Raw genomic sequence first — 21,797 nt, 5'->3', positions numbered from 1 at the left:
CCCCGTATGGCACCTGTGTTGTTACCCCGAATGTGTACTTGCCAAACTTGTACTTGCAAAGGGAGCTGCTCTTGTTCTTGACCTCTTCACTAAGTGCTAGAGCTGCTAGGATTCTGAACAGTGTCTGTCCTTTCACTTTTGTGTCCAAACCCAGTCTGTGCTTGCGCACTCGCGCTCTCTCTCTCTCTCTCTCTCTCTCTCTCTCTCTCTCTCTCTCTCTCTCTCTACACACACACACACACACACACACACACACACACACACACACACACACACACACACACACACACACCTTTTTGGATAGGGCTAGAGCCACCCTTACAGGTTACCCAGCATATTCTTGAGTCTTTGTTAAAAGATTTTTCTCTTACAGGTGGTCCTGACAACCAGGTTCACTTTGAAGGGTACCAGGTATCCAATCAGTGCATGGCACTGGTCCGAGATGAGTGTCTTCTACCTTGTAAGGATGCCCCTGAGCTCGGCTATGCCAAGGAGTCCAGCAGTGAGCAATATGTTCCTGACGTGTTTTATAAGGTAAACATAAAGCAGAACAAAAGTAATGCATATATGTAGGATGATATGACTCTTTCTTTGGTTCTTGTGATCTTGCTATATTTTGGAGTGTGACCTCTGTGTCATCCACTGTATTTTAAAGCCCAGCAGTGGGTCAAGGCATCTGTCACATTCTGAAGCTTGTTAGTTACTTGTGTTGGTGGTGTTGGGGTTAAGGCATTGTGTGGTGTTGAGTCCTCTGGAACTAGATTAACATGGTTAAGGAATAGTGAACCCGGGTCCTCAGGAAAGTCAGTCATTGCACTTTCTGATGAGCAGTCTCTCCAGTCTTTATTTTAATATGTATGTACGATTTAATTATTTTACATTTATGATTGTAGTGCCTTCTTGTATGTATGTCTTCTACCTCGTTAAGAATGCTCCTAAGCTCAGCTGTGTCAAAGAGTCTACCAGTGAGGCTCGTCTCCAGTGGTCTTCCAAAGTCAAGATGGCCTAAAGGGGCTTTGTAAGGTGGGCTGTCACCTTAAAGAGTCTGTTGTTGAGGCTGCTCCTTTTAACATAACTGTAGCCATTTTGTATTCAGTCTCCATTTGTTTATAAGGTGAGATTCAGTTCAGGGTTTCAGACTCCACTTCCCAGAAGTAATTGTCCACAGCCGACACTGAGGAATATTACTAATAAGCCAAAAGTGATGGTGACTCACTTGTACCGCCCTCTCGGTGTTCTGAGACTCCATGCTCCCCACCTGCCCACCACCCTTACCTCAGGAAGAACCAATCAGCTTAAGGTTGGCTGCTAGTACTTTGTCTAGTTAGCCAAAAATGCTGTACTATTTCACTGCTTGCCTTTGAACTTTCGAACCTGGTTTACTTATCAAAAGCCTGCTCTGAGGATGGACTAGTGCCACAGTTAGGTTTTTCCTTCTTGTGGTTCTGCGCTTCCAATATTATGGTGTATGTTCCGTAAACTATTCTTGCTTACCTGAGATTAATGTATGTATGGTTTGAGTGGAAAGCCTAGACTCTGTAGGCTCTCTGAAAACTGGAGGACTGACTGAGGCAGGGAAAAAACAGTGGTGGTCTGATTAAGGCTTACTGAAAGCAAATCAGATGTGAGACTGTTCCTACAGGGTGGGTGGACGGCCCTGTTGTCCTGCCTCTGCTTCCCTGCCATCTCTGATATGATAGATGAGGACAGCAGGCTAGCACAGTGTGACTCAGTGGACAGCAGGCTAACTCAGTGGACAGCAGGCTAGCACAGTGGACAGCAGGCTAGTACAGTGTGACTCCTTTAGTTTCACCCCAAGCATCATATAAACCTAGTGTATTGTTATTTCTTCCTTCTTTCTGTTTTTGTTTCTTTCTTTCTTCTGTCTTTTTTGAGGGGGGTTGGAGTTGGGTTTTTTGTTTATTTGTTTATTTTTGTTTTGGGGGGGTTGGTTTTTTTTTTTTTTTTTTTTTTTTTTGAGACAAGGTTTCTCTGTGTATTCTTGGCTGTCTTGGAACTCACTCTGTAGACTGGGCTGGCCTTACACTCACAGATCCTCCTGCATCTGACTCTCCAATATGGGATTAAAGGTGAGCACTATCACCACCAAGCTAAACCTGGTGTGCTATGCTCCTGTAATTCCCAAATTCAGCAGGTAGAGGAAGGAAGATTAAAAGTTTAAGGGCTACATAGCAAGATCAAGACTAGCCTGAGATGCATTCGATTCTTTAAATCTCACCCACACACGAGGTGGGGGGAGAGGGGGAGGGGAGGGGTGGGGAGAGGAAAGGAGAGAGAGAGGAGCTGCTGCTGCTAAGCACTTGCTGTTTATGCAGAGAACAGGATTAGATTCCCAGAACCCACATGATGACAGACCCACCTCTAACTCATGGGTCTCATTAGGCAAAGGAGTGTGGTGCTATGCCTCCTGATACTTGAGTTCTTATAGATCCAATATTCCTGATGGTGGAAGACTGACTGACTCCCACATATGTGCCCTCACATATGCACATACATACACTCCATGTCTTTCAACTTTGTCGCTCCAGCCTGGCAGATGCCAGAGTGTGCTGGACACTCCGGCTCTCTGTTCTAGTCTCCTGAGAACAGGGGAGAGAGCTTTTCATCTTGGTGTTATTGAGCCCTTTGCCGGGGGCTTCTGTTGGTCCACACAGGTCTTTACTGTCTTAGCTCATAGGATAGTAGGAGTTGGCACCCTGTGGGAGTTGGTATCCTGTTCTTTCATTTCTAGCAATAAAAATGATAAACAAAACCTGTTGAAGTTAGCTTTTCTCCATGCAACTTTCTACGCACCTCTGTTCTCAGGATCTCCATGCTATGATTCTGGACCTGCTCTGTCTTGTGCAGGCCAGTTCCGTGCCACCCTGCTTTACCACGGTTGCTCAGGCTGCTCTGTACTGCTGCTCCCCTGCTTTCCGGTCACCTCTCAGGCTGCCCTCCTCCTTGGACTTGTGCTGTTGTCTTCCAGAGGCTTTTAAGATGTCTCCTCAAGGACCTCTCACCATGCTACATATAAATTAAATAGTAGTGTTTCTTAGTTCGGGTTTCATTGGTGTGAAGTGACATCACGACCAAGGCAGCTCTTACAAAGGACAGTTAATTGGGCTGGCTTACCATTTTTAGATGTTCAGTCCATTATCATGGCGGGAAGCATGGTAGTGCTTAGGGAGTGGTGCTGGAGGACCGAGAGTCCTTCATCTTGATCTGAGGGCAGCAGGAGTCTTTGTTCTAAACTGACCAAAGCTTGAACATGAGACCTGAGACCCACCACACAACGACATACTGCTTCCAACAAGTCCACACCTCCTAACAGTGCACTCTTCATGGGCCATGTTCAAACGGGTGGTCTATGGGGTGGGGTGGTAAACCAGCACACAGTACTTTAAAAAGAAAGAAAAGGCTACACTTGTTCATTTATGTATATGTGTATGTGTATGGAAGTCAGAGGACAGCTGTGGGAGTCAGGTCTTCCACATTGAGAGACCCAGAAACTGAACTGATGTATTAGGTTTGATTGCCAGGGTCCTTATCCTCTGAACGACCTTGCTGGCCTAAACAGCAACATTTTCTACCTTTGATTTTAAATCCTGTATTGAAAACAGGTGAACTTTCTGTCCATGGTATTGCTATCTGTGGTACAGCAGTTTGGGTGTCTGATGAGGTTTTATTCTTGCATTCTTGTGTGCTGGCTGAGATCCCCGAACAATGTCAGTGACTGTCCACCTTCATTTTTCTCTTTTCTCCTTCTCTTCTGTTGAGGGATGTGGTTGGAGCCAGGCCTCACTACATTGCTGGTCCCTAATTCATAGTCTCCCTGTCTCACATTTCTGAGTTGACTTTATGAACTGAGACGATTCCCATTTGACCAAAGTTCTGGCTGTCCTGAAACACTGTGTAGACCAGACTGTCCTCAACTCACAAAAGATCTACCTGCCTCTGGCTCCTGAGTATTGGGGTCAAAGGTATGCATACTACACCCGGGCTTTGTCTTTTTTTTTTTTTTCTTAATTGTTTCATTTCTTTCTTTCTTTCTTTTTTTTTTTAAAGATTTATTTATTTATTATATATACTATAGCTGTCTTTAGAAAGACCATCAGGGGGCATCAGATCCCATTACAGATGGTTGTGAGCCACCATGTGGTTGCTGGGAACTGAACTCAGGACCTTTGGAAGAGCAGTCAGTGCTCTTAACCACTGAGCCATCTCTCCAGCCCTAATTGTTTCATTTCTTTACATTCCAAATATTGCCCTCCTTTCCTGTCTCCCCTTCAAGAGTTTTTCACCCCCTCATTTGCCTTGCTTGTAATCTTAAAAAACATGCTGTCAGGATTTCATCACTGTGAGTTTTCAAGTATCTTTTATCAAATAGGAAACCTTTTTTAAAAAATCAAAACATCAAACTCCCTTGTATAATTTTTACACTTAAGAAAGAAAAACACAGGCTGGAGAGATGGCTCAGCGGCTAAGAGCACTGACTGCTCTCCCCGAGGTCCTGAGTTTAATTTCCAGTAACCACATGGTGGCTCACACCCATCTGTAAGGAGATCTGATGTTCTCTTCTGGTGTGTCTGAAGACAGCTACCATGTCCTCATTATGAATCTTAAAAAAGAAAGGAAAGAGAGAGACAGAGACAGAGACAGACAGACACTGGTATTTCCTTAATTCTGTTACTCTTGTGTTTTTACCTGGTCTGTGAGAACTTCCAGAAGAGCATCTGCATTGTTTATAGCTCCATGGGGTTGAGATGCCATGTTTCAGAGAAAAGAGAACTATAGAGCAAGTGTTCCGTGCCTATTCACCATGTTTCAGAGAAAAGAGAACTCTAGAGCAAGTGTAAGCAATCCGATTAGTCCTCCTGTGGCCTTTGTGGCTGATTTTAAAATACACTGTATGAATGAAACCAATATTTACCTAAGTGTGTTGTTTATCCCAGTGCCATCTGTGGTCATAAAAACTGGAAATGATCCAAAGGGACATTGACTAATCACATATCCATGGTAGGGTGCTGAGTGACCTCTACCTGTGCGTCAGATTTTAGCCACTCAGAGGTCCAGGTAGAACGTAATGGAAAATTTAAAGCAGATACATGGTATCTTGTGTTTTACAAACATCTTGGTGTTTATATCTGTATGTATATTTTTCTTGGACTCACGGTGGAAGCAGTGAGCCCATGTGCAGCAGAAGAGGTGCTGCTGTTGTTTGCATCCTGTGCAGCAGGGAAGCAGGAAAGAGCATTGGGCAGAGACTCCTGATCCTGGCAGAGAAGCTGGGAGACTAGTTGTGCACTGACCCATGTGTGTTGTAAGGAAGACAGCAAAGGCATATGGGCTGGCTGTGTGGACAGAAAGTGGTTCCCTGAGGAGTCCAGCTGTGGCTGCTTATTCCCAGGACAGTCAGATGCGAGGGTCTAGGAGTTGTTTTCTTTCACTCAGCTGCCTGCACACCAAGGACCATGGGAAACTGTGGACATGCCATTTCTGTGGAAAAATAGGAATTCGGTAGTTAAAGATAACTTTAAAAAATGGATTTACTTTAATTTGAGTGTGACTAAATCTGAATATATTTCATTAGTTGAGTCCTGATTGCTACTTCAGTTATTTAGTTGTTACAACTGGCCACATCTTGCAGCTTCATACATATATCTTCCAATTAGAATTGTCATGCATGAGATTTTTCAGTTTTGACAGATATCAACTTGCTCTCTAAAATTTTTGTTCACAAAACTGTCTTCCTTTAAAAGTAGAGAGGGTCTTCATAGAATTCCACAACCAGCCAAAGCCATATAGTAAGATGCTGATTCCCAAAAAAGGTGGGGATCCTTAATAGATCTTAGAATTTGTGTGTTTGTGTAATGTCTGTGTGCACAACTCTATGCCACCCATGTTTGGGGCTTGAAGTCAACATGTCTGTCTCATTCACATTCTAAATTTAACCCTTGAGACAGCGTCTAACTGATCCTAGAGCTCACCAGTTTAATCAGAGAGTAGCCAGCCTTGATCTCCAACAATGCTCCCGAGTCTGTCTCTTCAGTGTTAGGATTACAGGCTTAAGCCAGTGCACCTGACTTTTTAATAGGTACTTGGATCTGAATTCATCATGGCAAGCCATCTTCTGTCTGTATATGTCTGTCTGTCTGTCTTTCTTGGTTTCCATGCCAAGGTCCCTTAATTAGAAAGAATGTTAGTACATTAGGTTGTTCTGGTGCTCTGGTGGCCCACATGGACAAGGTGGACAAGTCTTAAATTATTGAGACTTTCCATCAGTAGTGAGAGTGACACCTCTCCTGTCCTCCCCCATAGGAACTGAAGCAGAAAGCCCGAGTCTATAGAATAAAGCTTTCTGGGTTTCTGGGTACAGTTTACAGCTTGGTGGGTTTGAGGGAGCTACTTATGCTAAAATATCAGTGAGGTGTCTTTAGCAGGAGCCTGGCATTGTGTTATTATGATGTGGTGGTTTCATTTAGTGCTTAAAAATGTCAAGCTAGGTATGGTTGTAAAAGTTCTTTAATCTCAGCACTCTGCAGGTTGAGGCACACCTTTGTGAGTTCCTGGCCAGCTAGGGCTACAGAATAAGACTGTCTCAAAACAACAACAAAAAGGCCAGTTTTCTTTTCTTTAGCAAACTCTTTCAGGGGCACTAGGCCAGCAAGTTCAAGAGCTCAGCCAAGGGACTTAGAATTCAGCTTAGAATGCTGTAGGTTATACTATGGCTTTCCCATGGTTTCCTACAGTTCCCACTTTGCACCCTAGCTTCAAAAGAGTGAGAGGATTCAGGAGGTGTGTGCCTTACCTGGATACCACCTGAGATCTGACCATGAATGGTTGGACTGGCCTTATATTCTTCTATCACCTTGGAGTTGAGGTAGTAATCTGTTGCTGTTATAACAACATCTTAGACAGTGAATGCTGGCTTTTACTTTTTGGCCTTCGGCTATGAGACTGACCAGCCCTGTTTTATTTTATTTTTGATCTGTTTTATTCTGCTGATGTCCTCTTTGTTGCCTGTTTGCTACTCTGCCTTAATGCTCCAGGAATGGGTGGTACTACCAGTCCCCGCCCAGAGAATTTTGGATCCACAGATGAAAAAGACACACACACACACACACACACACACACACACACACACTCACACACTCATGAATACGATGCTCAATCCAGCCTGCCTTCTTGTCTAGGTTGGGCTCCTCCAACCTACTGCAGCTAGCATGCACTTCCTAGTGCTCCCAGCTCAACACCCCAGCCTCTGCCTGGAGAGAAATCTCACATGGCTGGTTGGCTTTTCTCCCTCAGAAGCATGATGATAACTCCTTTCCTTTCTCTCCTGCGTCTGCTAGCTTGCTTGCAGGGACCTGAAAGTCTTACCTATGCCACCCAACTCATTGACTGCTAGCATCTTTATTAATGGATCAAGAACCAATTAGGGAACAGGACCTTAGCATCAGTACCACCCCTACACTTTTGATTGACATTCAGTTATGTTTAGGGAATACCTGGGAACTATCAGACATTTGTTTGCAGTGTATTGGATCAACTGAGAGACTACAGTGGTCTCCCTGTACGGTAGAGACTGTTTTAGTAGAGAAAGAGGTTTTTCAACTGGGTAGAGTCTTAATAGGCAGTGACAGCATGGCCCATGGGTCTGAGAAGGATTATTCCAGGCAAGGTAGCAGCCTCTTTCTACTATGGAGCACAATAAGTGGTGTGGCTGGTATTGATGGACCAGAGATGGGGAGGGTACATGCAGTGGTATGGACCACTGTGACTGTGTTGAATAGAGAACTGCACAAGCTTAGTGTGTACAAAGATCCCTCTAGTGGTTGGGCTGGGAGTAGGCTAGGGAGGCAAGGCTGGAAATGGCGGAGGAACAGTTAGGAGCTAGGCCAGGCCAGCCACCTTAGTGGTGCAGGAATCATGAATGTGAAAGGGTGTTTAGTTTAACCCAGGGTTTTCTGGGTCTGTGTGTGTGCAGTGAGAGAAGAGACAAGGCAGAAATTCCTGAGGCTTTGAGGCCAGGCACCCAAGGGCACTGTAGAAAAAGACATCCAGCTTGTTTCTGGGTCATTCTGGTGGGGCCACTGTGGTGGCTGTTGGTTTAAGATCAAGCATTGGAAAAACAGTGTTAGTTGTTCAAGGCCATTTGTCTAGATAGCAAGGCAGGAGAGAAAGGACCAAGATTGAGCCTTTGTCAAGGATAGAAAAAGTGAGAGAGGAAAAAGGCGACGAAAATCCCAAGTACCAGGAAGCCTGAAGCAGAGAGAGAGAGAGAGAGAGAGAGAGAGAGAGAGAGAGAGAGAGAGAGAGAGGGAGAGCGCTCAGATGTCTAGGAAGCTTGAGGGAAGGCTTGATAACCCAGATAGATGTGCATCCTCACTAACAGCAGGAGGCTGTGGGCCATGAAGTCACCAGGCTGGCTGGTCACAGGAACCAGCCAGAGCTACGGGTTGTACTAAAGATTTATTTATTTGTTCATTAATTTATTTAATGTGCTTCAGTGTTTTACCTGCACCTATTCTGTATGAGGATGTCAAATTCCCTGCAACTGGAGTTATAGACAGTGAACGTCATATAGGTGCTGGGAATTGAACTCAGATCCCCTAGAAGAGTAGTCAGTACTCTTCATTGATGACTCTTCCCCCAGCCCCGAGGTGGTTTCTTTCAAGCAGCTGTGACCCAAAGTAAAGGTAGCAGAGAGTGGCCATATTCAAACCGGTCCTCAAACTCTCCTTAGGGGGTTTTGTTGATACACAGCTAGACGTGGTATGAGCAGCCAGTGCACACTGATGGGACAGAGATCTGTAAGGAGCACCACTTGGGGGTGATGGGCACTAGAGACAGGTCAACAAGGGATGTCAGAGATGGAGATGTGTGGACCTACAATCTATGTAAGATGTATCAAGGAACCACACATCAGCTTACTAGAAAACCAGAAATATTAATATACTAGAAGTCTTCATATAGCTCCCATCACAGCTCCTCTAGGTTCCTTTGCCTCATGCACTCAGATCAGCAACGGCAACCACAGCCAGACTGCCCTTCTTCATATAGAGACTGTTTTCTGAGCACTTGGGCCTGTAACACTCAGCAAGTCATAACTCGGCCCTTTACCTTCAGAGTTGGGTGATGGTCCTTCTAGGGCAGGCACATCAGAGCAGAAACTAGAAAGAGCGTGAGGTAAACTGAGGCCAAGCAAGTTCACTTTTAGGGGGACAGAGAGGCAGTCTTTTCAGTATGTTGGCTGGTGGACATGTCAGGCCACAAAAAGAGATGTGGAAGGTGGTTTGGGAATATTCCTATTAGATATCATTTAGAAGAGGAGGCTTAGCAGACAAGTATCAGATTCTAGAGGTCTTAATGAGGCAGGCCAGAGTAGGGGGTGGGACAGGACCTGTGCCCAGATAGAAGCTGCACTGGATAGGCTGACAGTACGGTTGAGGAAGAGGTCTCTGTTGTAGAAGGCCCATCCTTTGGTCCACTGTGGAGTTAGAGCGCTTAGTAGATGCTGCAGATAGCACTGAACTTTCCAAAGTAATTTAGAAGCATTTAAGAGACCCAGTGAGGAGCAGGGACATGCCAGCCTTTTGGTTAGCATGGGTTTTCTGGAACTGTGACTGGGTCTGTGTGGAAGGACAGTGAGACCAGCCACCAACATTTGCATCTCTTGTTTTTGAACACATGGTATTTCTGTTTAACCGGAAGCTTAGGATCCTCTTGCCTCGGCCTCCTGAGTGGTAGATGGGCACTGCCATGCCCAGCTGACGGTGGTTTTTGAAGCTGCTCTGGACTGGCATAGCAGCCGGTTGTCAGAAAGCTCGGGTGAATGAAGCTCAGAGCATATAAAGCCAAGCTCAAATATGTCTTCATAGAAAATACACATTATAGTTCCCACACATATGTGAGAGAAGCTGAGATTGTCAGACAAAACCAAAGGAGCGTATTGGGCAAATCTGAGGACACTGCCCTGCCAGTGCTGCTCGAGAAGGGACCAAAGGTGATGCTGTGAGCAGGGCTGACAAGTGGCCTGGGCTACAGCAGTTTTTCCAAGGGGTGGAAGAAAGAACACTGCTAACGTCCATGAGCCCCATTCTGAGGCTGGGAGCAGTATACTCGGCACAGTGGAAGTTGCCGTGGACCCCACATGAGCAGTCCTCTAAGAGTGGTTTCTCATGCACACTACTACTTAATACTTGAGATGGATTCTCAGTAGTAAAGTACTTGTTAAATGCTACCATATATTAAATTAGTCCTGTGTTCTCCCAGATTTTCCTCACTGTTAAATACACACTGGCTCTACTCTATAGTTCTTACTGGGCTACCCAATCACAGCAGCCTATCATTTCTCATGCACTGGGGACAAGGACAGTGCCTGTGACACGTGCAGTTGGGAGGGGCAGACAGACCATCAGGGCATGGAGACTCCAACCTGGCAGGTGCCTGAGAAGCACCGTCTGTTGCTTCTGTTGTCTCTGGCAGGCATCCTGCAGGTGTGCTAAGTGGGGCTCCCTCCTACCAGTTGTTAGTGGGGCAGCAGCGTGCTGGGGTCGTCTGTCCACCTCACACGGTCAGTCACTCACAGAGCCTCAAAGCCTGTGTTGGCTGGGATAACAAGACATCTGTAGCCATGCTTCTTTTTCATGTCATGGCCATGGCTCCAGTGTCTGCAGACATGGACCACACTAGGCAGTGAGGCATTGGGACCATGATCTCACTCACCTGTCTCCAGGTGTAGATAAAACTGCTGACACTTTGGCAGCTGTCAAACTTAGAATTAAGATGTCTTCCTTCTAGTGTATTCTGTCTGACATTTGCTAAGGCCCATAAAAAGTAATTGCCTTTAAAACTGTGTCCAGGACTAGGGATTGGCTGGCAAAAGCATGTGAGTGAAGGCATGGGGGAGGGTACAAGTTACCCTGCTTTCCCCTAGGGAAAAATGGGAGTTACAACACCTTTATTTTTGTGGTGAGCAGAAAAGGTGCAGTTGGGTAGTTAAGTTTGAACGAGAATAGCACACACAAAGAAAGGGGGGTTTTAACAAGAAAATTCCCTGGAGGGGAAGATTAAAGTGAACAGGTGCTGGAAAAATGTTTCTGCATATTAGAGCTTAATTAGATTTGAAGATGAATTCCAGATGGGCTAATTATGTGTGAGTTGTTGCAGGTTATTTCTTGTAGGGGCAAGCATGTATTTTTGGAAATGGTGATTTAGTTTGATTGTATTTGATTCCTACCTCCTACCCTGTCTCTGTCAAGAAACTGACTCTTCAAAGGCCCAAGATCTCCCTCAGTAGGTCCACATCTTTGAAACCATTATCAGACATAGCAGAAGCACAGAACATGGAAGCCATTCTGACCTTGTGATCACATGTGTAAGGAAAAACATGTGACCCTTCCCCAGGTCAGTGGAAGGTCATGACTCTGATGGGAAGCAGGCAGACCCTAGTAGGTGTTTTAGGAGCATAATATCTCCTTGTTTGACATGAAGAAGGAACTAAACTCACACTAGTCACATAGGTGCTGCATGGATTGATACAGAGGTGGGTGTGTGTGTGTGTGTGTGTGTGTGTGTATACACTTGGGCCAGCTCTCTTGGTAAGGCAGAAGGTAAGTCTTTGTTGAAACCTCTCTAGGAAATGGAACTAGTTTGGGGCCAGCTTAACTTGGGAACAGCTTGCAATGATTGTCTCAAAAGACTGGCTCTCTGAGGTCCCTGTAAGGTGTAGATATGTTGGGAGTGGCCTTTGCCACACCTTGGGAACAACATATGGTTGGCAAACAGTTTGGGTCTGAGGGCCTCCATAAACAAACTTGTAAGGACCTATGAATTACATACATCACAGTCATGATGGTCAGTGATGATTTAGATGGAATAAGGTCCTCTTGTAGGACCTTTAGTAGAGAGATTCAGTTCTTAGGAATTTATTTCTAGAGCTCTGTTTGGACTCAGCATGTTTGACATAAATCACATCTTAATTGTCATTTTATGATTAATGAACATATGTTGGCCATTTTTTCCCATAATTAAACTTTTATGTTTTGTGCATCTGACAAAGCAAAGCAAGTTTAGAATTTGACATATTGGTGGTATGTGAGTGCATGTGTGTGTGTTGTGTGTGTGTGTGTGTGTGTGTGTATGTATGTGTGTGCATGTGTATATCTGTAAACTTTTTGGTATGTGCCTTTATTTTGTGTATGTACTAAATTTTTATAAAGTTCAGTTGGCAGAGGTGTAAAACTTTTTAAGAAAGAGAGTTTGCGTGACTGTGGAAGAGCCTGCAGGCTGTTCTGCGCTAAGCCATCAGTGGTGCTGGGTTATGGTGGGGTGCTTACTCTGTTCCCCCGTAAGAACTACCCCAGGAACAGACAGGACAGGTTGTTCTCTGAGGTCAAGGCCATAATACAGAGATCTAAAAACAATGCATAGAAATAATTTCAAAAATACATACATTTCTTTTGGAGACAGGTCTCTATATATTCCTGGACCTCACTAATGTGGACCAAGCTGGCCTTGACTTCACAGCGATCTCCTTACTAGCATACCAAGTGCCGCGCTGGAGAGATGGCTCAGTGGTTAAGAGCACCCACCATCTGCTCTTCCAAAGGTCCTGAGTTCAATTCCCAGCAACTACCTGGTGGCTCAGAACCATCTGTAATGGGACCTGATAGCCTATTTTGGTGTATCTGAAGATAGCTTCATATAAATAAATAAATCTTTTATATAAATAAAATAAATAATTTTTTTTAAAAAAAAGGCATGTGCCAACACACCTGGCCAAATCATAGTATCTTAAGAAAACAGGGCATAGAGATGTACACCTGTAATTCCAGCCCTGGCAAGACAAGAGTCAGGTTGCTATAAGTTCAATGCCAACATGGTCCACATAGTAAGTTCCTTTAATGCTGTTTTGAAAAATAGTAATGTCTTTCAAGTCTTGGCTCCATGATGACCAAAAACAGAAGAAACACTGGTCATGCCAAAATGTGCTGGGTCCATGTGCAGCCAAATCGATGCACGAGCTGCGCCCAGTGTGTGCCCAAGAATAAGGCCATTAAGAAGTTTGTCATTCGGAACAGTGTAGAAGCCATTGCTGTCAGGGACATATAGCCAAGCTGCATTACTGTGTGGGCTGTGCCATCCACAGATCACCCCACCACGATTCAGACCTGCTGGTGCTGTACCACGGCCGCCACCAAAGCCCATGTCGAAAGATAGTTTCATAAGGATGGAAAGAAAAATGCCTTGGAAAAATAAAACTGAAGTTATACTTAAAAAAAAAGAAAGAAAAATAGTAATAATAAAAGTAATAACAATAGTAGTAATAATAATAATTTGAACCCAGTGTGAAAAGCACACTGTCGTTTTCCCTTCTCTCACATGCTGACTGTTGTGTGTTTCAGGACATAGACAAATTTGGCAATGAGATCACCCAGCTGGCCCGCCCCCTGCCCGTGGAGTATCTCATCATAGATGTAAGTATTCCCTTGTGTTCACACTTACAGGCTGCTGCAATGGTTGTTTCTTGATTATCAAGTTCAGAGTTTCCAGAAACTTCACAGTTTAAACAACCATGGGATTAACTTTTCTCATGCTAAAGTACAAACAAAAGACATCTACCTCAGTTCTACCCATGGCGCTGAGTCCCGAGGGCATCTATATGAACAGTCCTGTATATCTAGGCTCTGCTGGTAGCTGCCCACTGCCCAGCAGGTGCAGATGTTGCTGTGCCTGGCACAACAGTAGTACTCTTGGGGCCACTCCATCAAGAGACTTCTGGGGCATATCTGTAACTTGGTGTCTAGGGAGAGCCAGTGTTGTTTCTGGACAGAGCTCTAGGAGCTAAGAAGAGCTGGCTCTGCCGTATCTTCTCAGGATGTCTAGAGGAATTTGATGGTCACAGAGACAAATTCATACCACTGTCCACAGGGCGGTGATAAAGCGTGGTGGCTTCATAGCAGCTGGAGTATCACTACCTGCCAGGGTTCTGTCCAGAGGGCTGGAGGTGGCTCATTTTCTACGTTACTGCTCTGCCAGAATATCTACTTAGGCTGCATTTGGACTTAGGATGGGTATATGATTCAGGCAATAAAATATTACTGCATTTGGAGCAGTTCGTCCCCCTGAGCCTAGCGCACAGAGGCTCCATTTCAATTGGCAGTTCCTGAGAACATATTTATTACCTAGGCCATAAAGGCATCTGTTTCTATACTACCTGGGGTGTAATTAAGACGAAAGCAGATTGATGAAGGCGTCAGCATGATTTAGAATGAGCTTCCTAAGCTTCTCTTCACCCCACGCACCTCCCCACACCTTTCAGCAGCACTGGCTTGCTGGAGAACATTCTAACCTATAGTACCCACGTTCTCTGATTAGGAGAACCTTAGGTCAGGTGTCTAACAGTGCTATTAGCTCTCTCTGTGGTGCCAGAGATGAACATAGACCTGGACTAGGGCTGTCCGCCTCTCCCTCCCCCAGATCCCCTTTTAAGACAGGGCCAAGCTGTATAGCTTTCACTGGTCTCAAACTTGTAATCTGGCCCCTGCCTTTTCAGGGCTTCAATTACATGTGTGAGCCACAGTGTCCAGCATATCTGCTGGCTTTTTGTTGTTTATTTGCTTATTTGTTGTTTGTGGGGAGATTATTGTTGTTTTGATTTTGAGACAGGATCTCAGTTATGTAGCCCTAGCTGATCTCCAATTTATAGAGATCTGCCTGTTTCTGGGATTAAAGGCATAAGTCACTTAACTCTGATCTGTTGCTCTTAAATTTGAGAGTAAGATAGCTTTACCACAGGAGAGTTTTGGCATGCTAAGTCATCTCCCAAGATGCCTGTTCCACACAGTTAAAGTATAAACCCAGGACAGTCTGAGCAGGGTTAGCCAGCTGTAAGCACATGGAGTGGAATTAGATCAGTTCAGTGATTCCACCACAGGCTTTGCTTGTGTTGCACTCAGGGCCTCTTTCAAGGTTAAAGACCACTGTCCCTTCCCCTGGAGGCTGGATGCAGCCTTTCACTAAGAGGCAGGCACAGTGCAACTGAGTTACACCCGTTTATTTTTGTTTGAGTTTTCATTATTTTGAGGTAGGCTCTCCCTTAGTTGCCCAGCAGCCCTCAGATTGAAGGTCTCCTGCTTTAGCCTCTTGAGTAACTGAACTACAGGTGTGTGCCACAATAATTCTCTGGATTAATGGTAAATACTTGTAAATATTCTATAGTTACCCTTCTACTCCTGTTTGTGACTTCCCAGAAGAGACCTGAGTGTCCCCAGGCTTTTGCTCACAGCGTGGTTGTGTCCCTGTTCAGTGTTCAAGCATGGCTAGGACTCTGCTGTCACTGCTACACCAGTGCCTCCTGTGGGAGACACTCCGTCATGCTCCTTAGTAACTCGAGGCCAGATACTTGGCCTCACTGCTACAGATACTTTTCTATGAAGGGCCATGCATCTCTGATGCATCTGATGGTTCAGCTTCTCCTTATGGAGTGCTGACATTGGCAAAACTGAATCCAGAAATAGCCTGCTGCCTTTGCTGATGTAGAAAACAGATCACAGAGACCAGAGCAACATTCTCTTTCATTCTTTTAAAAATAGTCCCACAGGAGTCAGAATAGCTACTCTATATCTGGAAAGGGTATGACCTGATGATGCTAATGTCACGTGCAGAGAGAAGTATGTCAGACAGAAATGTTGGTGACTCGCACTTGGGTGCTTTTGTGGAGAAGAGGCCTTTGCCAACAGGAACACAACTATTGTTTGTATTGATTTCTGCACATTCACCAGTGACCCTGAGGCTTCTATTGATTACGTGTTAGATTTAAAATGCCCTCTGCCATTAACTAAAGCATGCTGGAGTCAAAGAAAAGATTTGCTTACTTTCGATGGAACATCTTAACTTCGGTTCACTCATCTTGGAAGAAAACAGCTGCCCTGACGTTAGCCCTACTGACAAAACTGTGTCATGGAGTGGTCTCTTGGAGGTCACAGGTATTTCTCAGGTCCATGCTGACTGACTCCACACTTGACTCCATGCATAATTTGAGAATTTTATGCTTTTAGTGTGCCTCTTGTTCCAGTCCTTCCTGTAGTTCCCTGAGTTGACCATAGAGATCTGTAGTGCTGCAATTAGGTGTCATGCAGCCGCTGAACTGCCAGGAGCTGCTTACATGTGAGCCTGAGGCACACACATTCTTACTGGGCAGTGGTTGTGCACAGCTTTAGTCCCAGCACTTGGCAGATAAGTTGCCTGGCAGAGCCAGGCAGATCTGTGCATTCAAGACCAGCCTCAGTGCATCCTGTTCTGGCCCAGTGTTACAGCCCTTTGTCATTGTCATTCTTGTTCTTTAGATCACAACCACCTTCCCCAAGGATCCAGTTTACACTTTTTCTATTTCTCAAAATCCGTTTCCTATTGAAAACCGGGATGTACTGGGTGAAACACAGGTAAGCTCTTTGTCTTAGAAACAGAACTTAAAGGAATGTCTCATTTTTATCTAACATTGGTTTGATTTTCCCCAAAAGTGCCATTTTCACACTCCCTTGATTCATTATCTGACAAGTCCCATTAGGACCTGTTCTGGGTATTGTCGATCACTTAGATGCCCCTTTTTACTAGGCCATAGCTAACTGTGCTTGAATCCTCTGGAGCCTGTGGGCCAGGCTTGTCAGAAATCCATTCTCATTTGTCTTCTTGATGTTTCCAGCATTGTCTGTCTATCAAGCTTTCTGTGGTTTTATGTTAATGTCTCGTTCAATAGCAATGTAATGCAGGTGGTCTTGATTCCTGTTAGTCTGCCCTACTTTGCTGTCTCTCAGGTGTGTAGGGTCCATCAAGCTTCTGTGGGTCCCAGGTGGCCTGGCATGCGGTGTTGACTGGCTCTGTTGTTTATTTCTCCGACCCCATCCTTTGTGCTAACCTCGAATCTAACCAGACCTGAGTTTCCAAGCCTGCCTAATACAGACAGTCATTGTATTTACTTGTTTTTGAGATTGCTTGCTACAAATATTTCAGGATATGATTGGCTGAGGGACAGCTGTAATGTTTATTTCTGATGTTGTCCCTCACAGCCTGTTTACCAGGGATGTCAGAGGCTGTGGGCACAGGACGGTGCCAGTTACTTGGCAGACCTGTGAGATGCCCACAGTGGTCCTCTCACTTGTGTCTGGTTGTTTAGATGCTGCCCTTACCAGGTGTGATGGTGATGCCTTTCATCTAAGTGGAGGCAGGTGCCTCTTATTTCAAGGCCAGCCTGGTACAGGCAGCCAGGGTAGGTAAGGGGTGGTCTCTGCTTACCCAAACAACGTCTAGGATCTGAACCTGCTTACATACTGGCTCCGCTGTGCTTACGTCTCGTCCAAGCAGGAAAGTCACAGCAGCCCTTTGGCTCTCTGCACCTTTCCTGCAGTTCCTTGGTGGTTATTGAAACAGATAGTGCACCTGGCGTTTTTTACTATGTTTGTTTAGTAGGAGGCAGCACCCTTTCTTGGTTTAATACTAGGGATTTATGATAAACTTTTTTCTCCTTTTTGACTCGTTTCTTAGGACTTCCATAGTTTGGCCACCTACTTGTCCCAGAATACCTCATCTGTGTTCTTGGATACCATCTCCGACTTCCATCTCCTGTTGTTTCTGGTCACCAATGAAGTCATGCCACTGCAGGTATACGCTCTGCTGCCTTTTTGCTCTCTCCCCAAGTCTCATGGACTGGTGTGAAGCTTGGTGTCGAGACATTGCCACCCCATGCCCTGCATGTGGAAATGTGCACTTCAGTGGGGACCTTTATTTACTATTGATGGAGATATTTGACCTTTAGCAGTCATGGTGAAGGACAGTTTGGTTATTGAGAGTCACTTAGAGAGTAGAGGGAATGAGCTATGTCCTCCCTCTCTAGCCTGGTGCCTTGGGGACCCCACAATTGAAACTGTCCCTGTTGCATAGCCTCAGAGCCAATGTCTGCAGTTTTTTGATGCCCCCTCACCTTATGAACCAGCACTGTTCATTGCCTAAGCCCGAGAGGTTTTGCAGCTTCCAGGTCCTGCACACACCATTGCATAATTGGCATTTTAAAGACACACTGTAAGGGAAAGTGACTGTGGATGTTTTGCAGATGATAGGTGCTCTCTGAACAGAGCAGGGCAGCAGGTCCCACCAGAAAGCCTATGTGCATGCCTTGGGTATTCACAGCATGAGAGTTCTGTTTCCATGTCTCTCTTTGACTGAGCTCCACAGAAGCGCAAAGGAGATAGGAACAAGTCATCTGAACTTGATCACACTAATGCCACTACCTCTTTCCTTAAGGGTGACGGAGTGGAGCTATCCTTCCCAGGATGTTTCCATCTAGCAGCTTGCAGTTGTCCATTTATCTTGCTGGGAGTATGTACATGATAGTATACACACACCTAGTTATCACCCAGTATGGTGCTCTCTATGAGGAACTCTGGGGTTTTTGGTTGTAGTCAGCCTTGTAGATTTAAGGTCAGCCCTGCCATCTGAATACAAGGTGACAGGTCTAATGCTTCTTGTGGTTTGCAGTGACAGCTTCTGAGATTCTTTTTTGATTTTCTTTGAAAGATGTTATTGATGCTTAGAGAAAAAAAAATAGAGTGTTTTCCTCTCAATCAGAACAAAATGCATCCCTCCTTGTGGCTTCTTGTAGGACAGTATCAGCCTGCTGCTAGAAGCCGTGAGGACCAGAAATGAGGAGCTAGCACAGACGTGGAAAAAGTCTGAGCAGTGGGCCACCATTGAGCAGCTATGCAGTAAGTGTTCTCTACTCCCCTCTGCCAAGGGTCAGAGTCAAAATATAGAACATGAGCTCTGTCGTTTTTACACCGGACCTCTGACCCAGATGCCTCCTCAGAGTGCTTGGACAAAGGGACAGACATAGGTGTTCGCTTTGGCTGGACTTGTTAATACAGTTTGCAAAAGAACATTAGGAATATACTGTCATTACTCAAGGAAATGGCAACAAAACATGAGATACCATTGCACACTCATCAGAGGAGCTAAAATAAAAAAACAAAACAAACCTGACAGTATCCAGCACTGCAGAGAACATGGGGAGGTTGGACTTGAACTCGACTTGGGCGCAGGTGTGTGTTTCTTAGGAAACTACACTACGGATATTTAGACTGGGTGTATCTCTGTTGAACCTTTGCCAGAGCAAAGGAAGATACAAAGAGTTTCTGTGAGCGTGAGTCTACCCAGATGCTCGCTGCAGGGGCGTGTGTGACGGTTCTCACAGAAATACCTAGCAACAGGGGAGCTGACTCCAAGTGCAAACTGGGACATGTTTGCTGACTGCAGCCAGAACAGTTGATGTGCTGACAGTTGGGGCTTAAACAGTAGGGGCTTTTGAGCCACCCTGTCCCTGCCATGTGGCTGTCAGATGTCTTTTTCTGTGCAGACATGACGTGTTCTCACCTTTCCCTACAGGCACCGTTGGTGTGCAGCTCCCGGGCCTCCATGAGTTTGGTGCAGTTGGGGGCTCTGCGAGTGCTGCTACCTCTGCCATGTGGGCCTGCCAGCACTGCACCTTCATGAACCAGCCTGGCACAGGCCACTGCGAGATGTGCAGCCTCCCCCGGACCTAGGGCTCTGGGCCTCTGCTGCGTGGGACTGGGCCAGCCCAGCCCTCTCTGAAGTCTGGAGCACCACCTGTTCCCTATGAGGCCTGAAGCCCACGGCCCCGAAACAGTGGGGCCAGCTACCCTGGTATCCAGATACTGAAGCGTCTCAGTGCAGATCTTGAAGAGAAAGAACCCCCAGTTGCTGTACTGGGGTTAAACAGAACCTCCCAACTGGAAAGGCAATGCAGACCTGCCCAAGAGCACCCCACATGCCTCGTTTAGTTAATAACTCCCCACTGTATTGGAGAGACTGGACACCTCAACCATTCACCTGAAGTTGGGGTGCACAGAGAGGCTGCTGTTGTCACCCAGCTATCTTTCTTTCCTCTGTGATTTCTGTTTTCTGCCTTCCCACCTTCTCCCCCAGTGTTTGGATGGATGTTCCTGGCTGTCTCTGTTCCCTTGCTTTGGGGCTGTGTTCCTCCTTTGGGAGCATGTGTGGCTAGGGTGTGGTAGCCTTGGTCTGACATGCAGTATAGTGTGTCCCTGCCCTTTACTTGCCTGAAATCAGCAGTTATCAGTAATTCCCACCCAGGAAACTTTTATTTATTGGTTTTTGGTTTTTTTTGTTTTTTTTTTTAAGATAAAACTGCACAGACGGGGTGAGATGGGTTTAACTCTGATCTCTTCACTCCTTCAGTTCAGGCCCTCTTGGGTGGTTTATTGGGCAGGAGGCCACCATCATTTCTCCTCTGAAGCAAACCTCAGTGCCTGAGACTTTCCTGCCACGCTGCAGTCAGTAGCAGTTGGTAGCATGGGTGGTTCACCTGAGCAGTAGTGGCTCTTGCCCGGCAGTCAGCCGCTTCAAGTCTATGGGCAGCCCTGGAGTTCTGGTCCCCTCTCCTAGCACTGTTCCTACCCAACGTGTCCCTACACTATGGCCTTCTTGCACAGTGCTGTGGCAATTGAGAAAGTCTAGAAAAGGTGCCCATGTGACCACTGTGAGGCAAATAGAAACAGTTTCTGCGGGTTGTGTGTGGCTGTGTGGTGACAGCCCTTACCCAGGTAGATAGGGACATCTTGTGCCTCGTTGCCTTAATGAGATCTAAGTCAGCTGTCCTTCACCCTGGGAAAGGCCATGTGTGTCACGTTAGTAGAGCACACCCATGCTTCCGAATCTTTGGCCCTATGGTCAGAACACTTGTTGCTAGGTTACTGTGTGACAGGGCTGGCCAGCACCATTGATCTTACCTGGCATGAGATGTAAATCGAAAGCCCTGGGGCTGTGGAGCCGTTGGGCTCAGTTTGGTATTGACAGGGTCATCCTGGAGTGTCAGGAGTGGTAGAGAGCAAGGCAAGCAATCTCTCCAGCTACCTGCCGGCATTATATAGAGAAAGTGCTGAGGGCTGTCTAATCTCCCTCCTGGTAGTGTCCCTGGCTAGGGCTTCACATTTCTTGTTTCTTTTTTTTTTTTCTGGTCCCTAAGTCTGGTAGACTGGATGTCTGGCCTTTCTGTGTCTGCGACTTTGCTGTGCTTCTGATGCCAATCATACCAGCACCATTATCGTGCCGGGCAGGTGCCGGGCCGGTGCTGGGCAGCGCAGCCTGGAGACCTGTTTGCCACTGCTTATCCCTATTCATCCTTGTCTGCAAAGTTAATTACCTTCTCATGTTCTGGCATCCACATAATTCTTGTTTTCTCTGACTTTTAGCTAAAGAAATTTTTGTGATTTCTCTGCTTATGGTTTTGCGTTACTCTTTGTTCAGTAATGCACCTTATTTTATTGTCCAAAGACAGTCGAGCTAAAGCTACCAGCCTGGGGGTGGGCCCCACAGAAGGCTCAGACCCGGGCAGCTCAGCTACCTCCTGCTTGGAGGTGGCCCTGGTCCCACCTCTAATCCTTCCTGCCATCAGGCACTACAGCCCAAAAAGAGGTGCCTGTGAGCGCACACACCCAAGTGAACGAAGTGGCTGCCATGGTCCTTTTCAGGCTCAGAGATGGGGTCTAGCCCTGGCCTTACTCTGGCCAGCCTGCTCCTGGGACATGGGTGCTCCCGCTTCGACTCTGCTTTGGGCTCAGAAGTGTGCGTTGGCTGGGTGTGGATGAGCATTTCTTTGACCCCAGCCCTGCAGTGGAACCTAATAAAAGCACCTGAAGCGACTGTCCTGCTCCCCGTGCATTGTTCTGTGCCCACAGTATGGCCTTGTAAGTCAGGCT

The 21,797-nt window shown here is 46.0% G+C and overlaps 1 protein-coding gene across 1 annotated transcript in view; it reads left to right on the top strand.

Annotated features, from left to right (window-relative positions):
* NPLOC4 (NPL4 homolog, ubiquitin recognition factor) overlaps positions 1-21,316 on the top strand; it is a 54,472-nt gene extending 33,156 nt beyond the window's left edge. The window contains exons 12-17 of the mRNA XM_080923248.1: positions 374-534; positions 13,413-13,484; positions 16,356-16,451; positions 17,551-17,667; positions 18,665-18,767; positions 19,444-21,316. Of these exons, the coding sequence (XP_080779374.1) occupies positions 374-534; positions 13,413-13,484; positions 16,356-16,451; positions 17,551-17,667; positions 18,665-18,767; positions 19,444-19,601 (707 nt within the window). The 3' untranslated portion in view covers positions 19,602-21,316. The remainder of the gene's footprint in view (positions 1-373; positions 535-13,412; positions 13,485-16,355; positions 16,452-17,550; positions 17,668-18,664; positions 18,768-19,443) is intronic.
* The last annotated feature ends 481 nt before the right edge of the window (positions 21,317-21,797 follow it).

This window comes from Micromys minutus (genome assembly GCF_963924665.1).
Source record: "Micromys minutus genome assembly, chromosome: 10".
NCBI lineage: Eukaryota > Metazoa > Chordata > Mammalia > Rodentia > Muridae > Micromys > Micromys minutus.
Note: the sequence above shows the minus strand (reverse complement) of the source record. Positions and strands in the feature narration are given on the sequence as shown.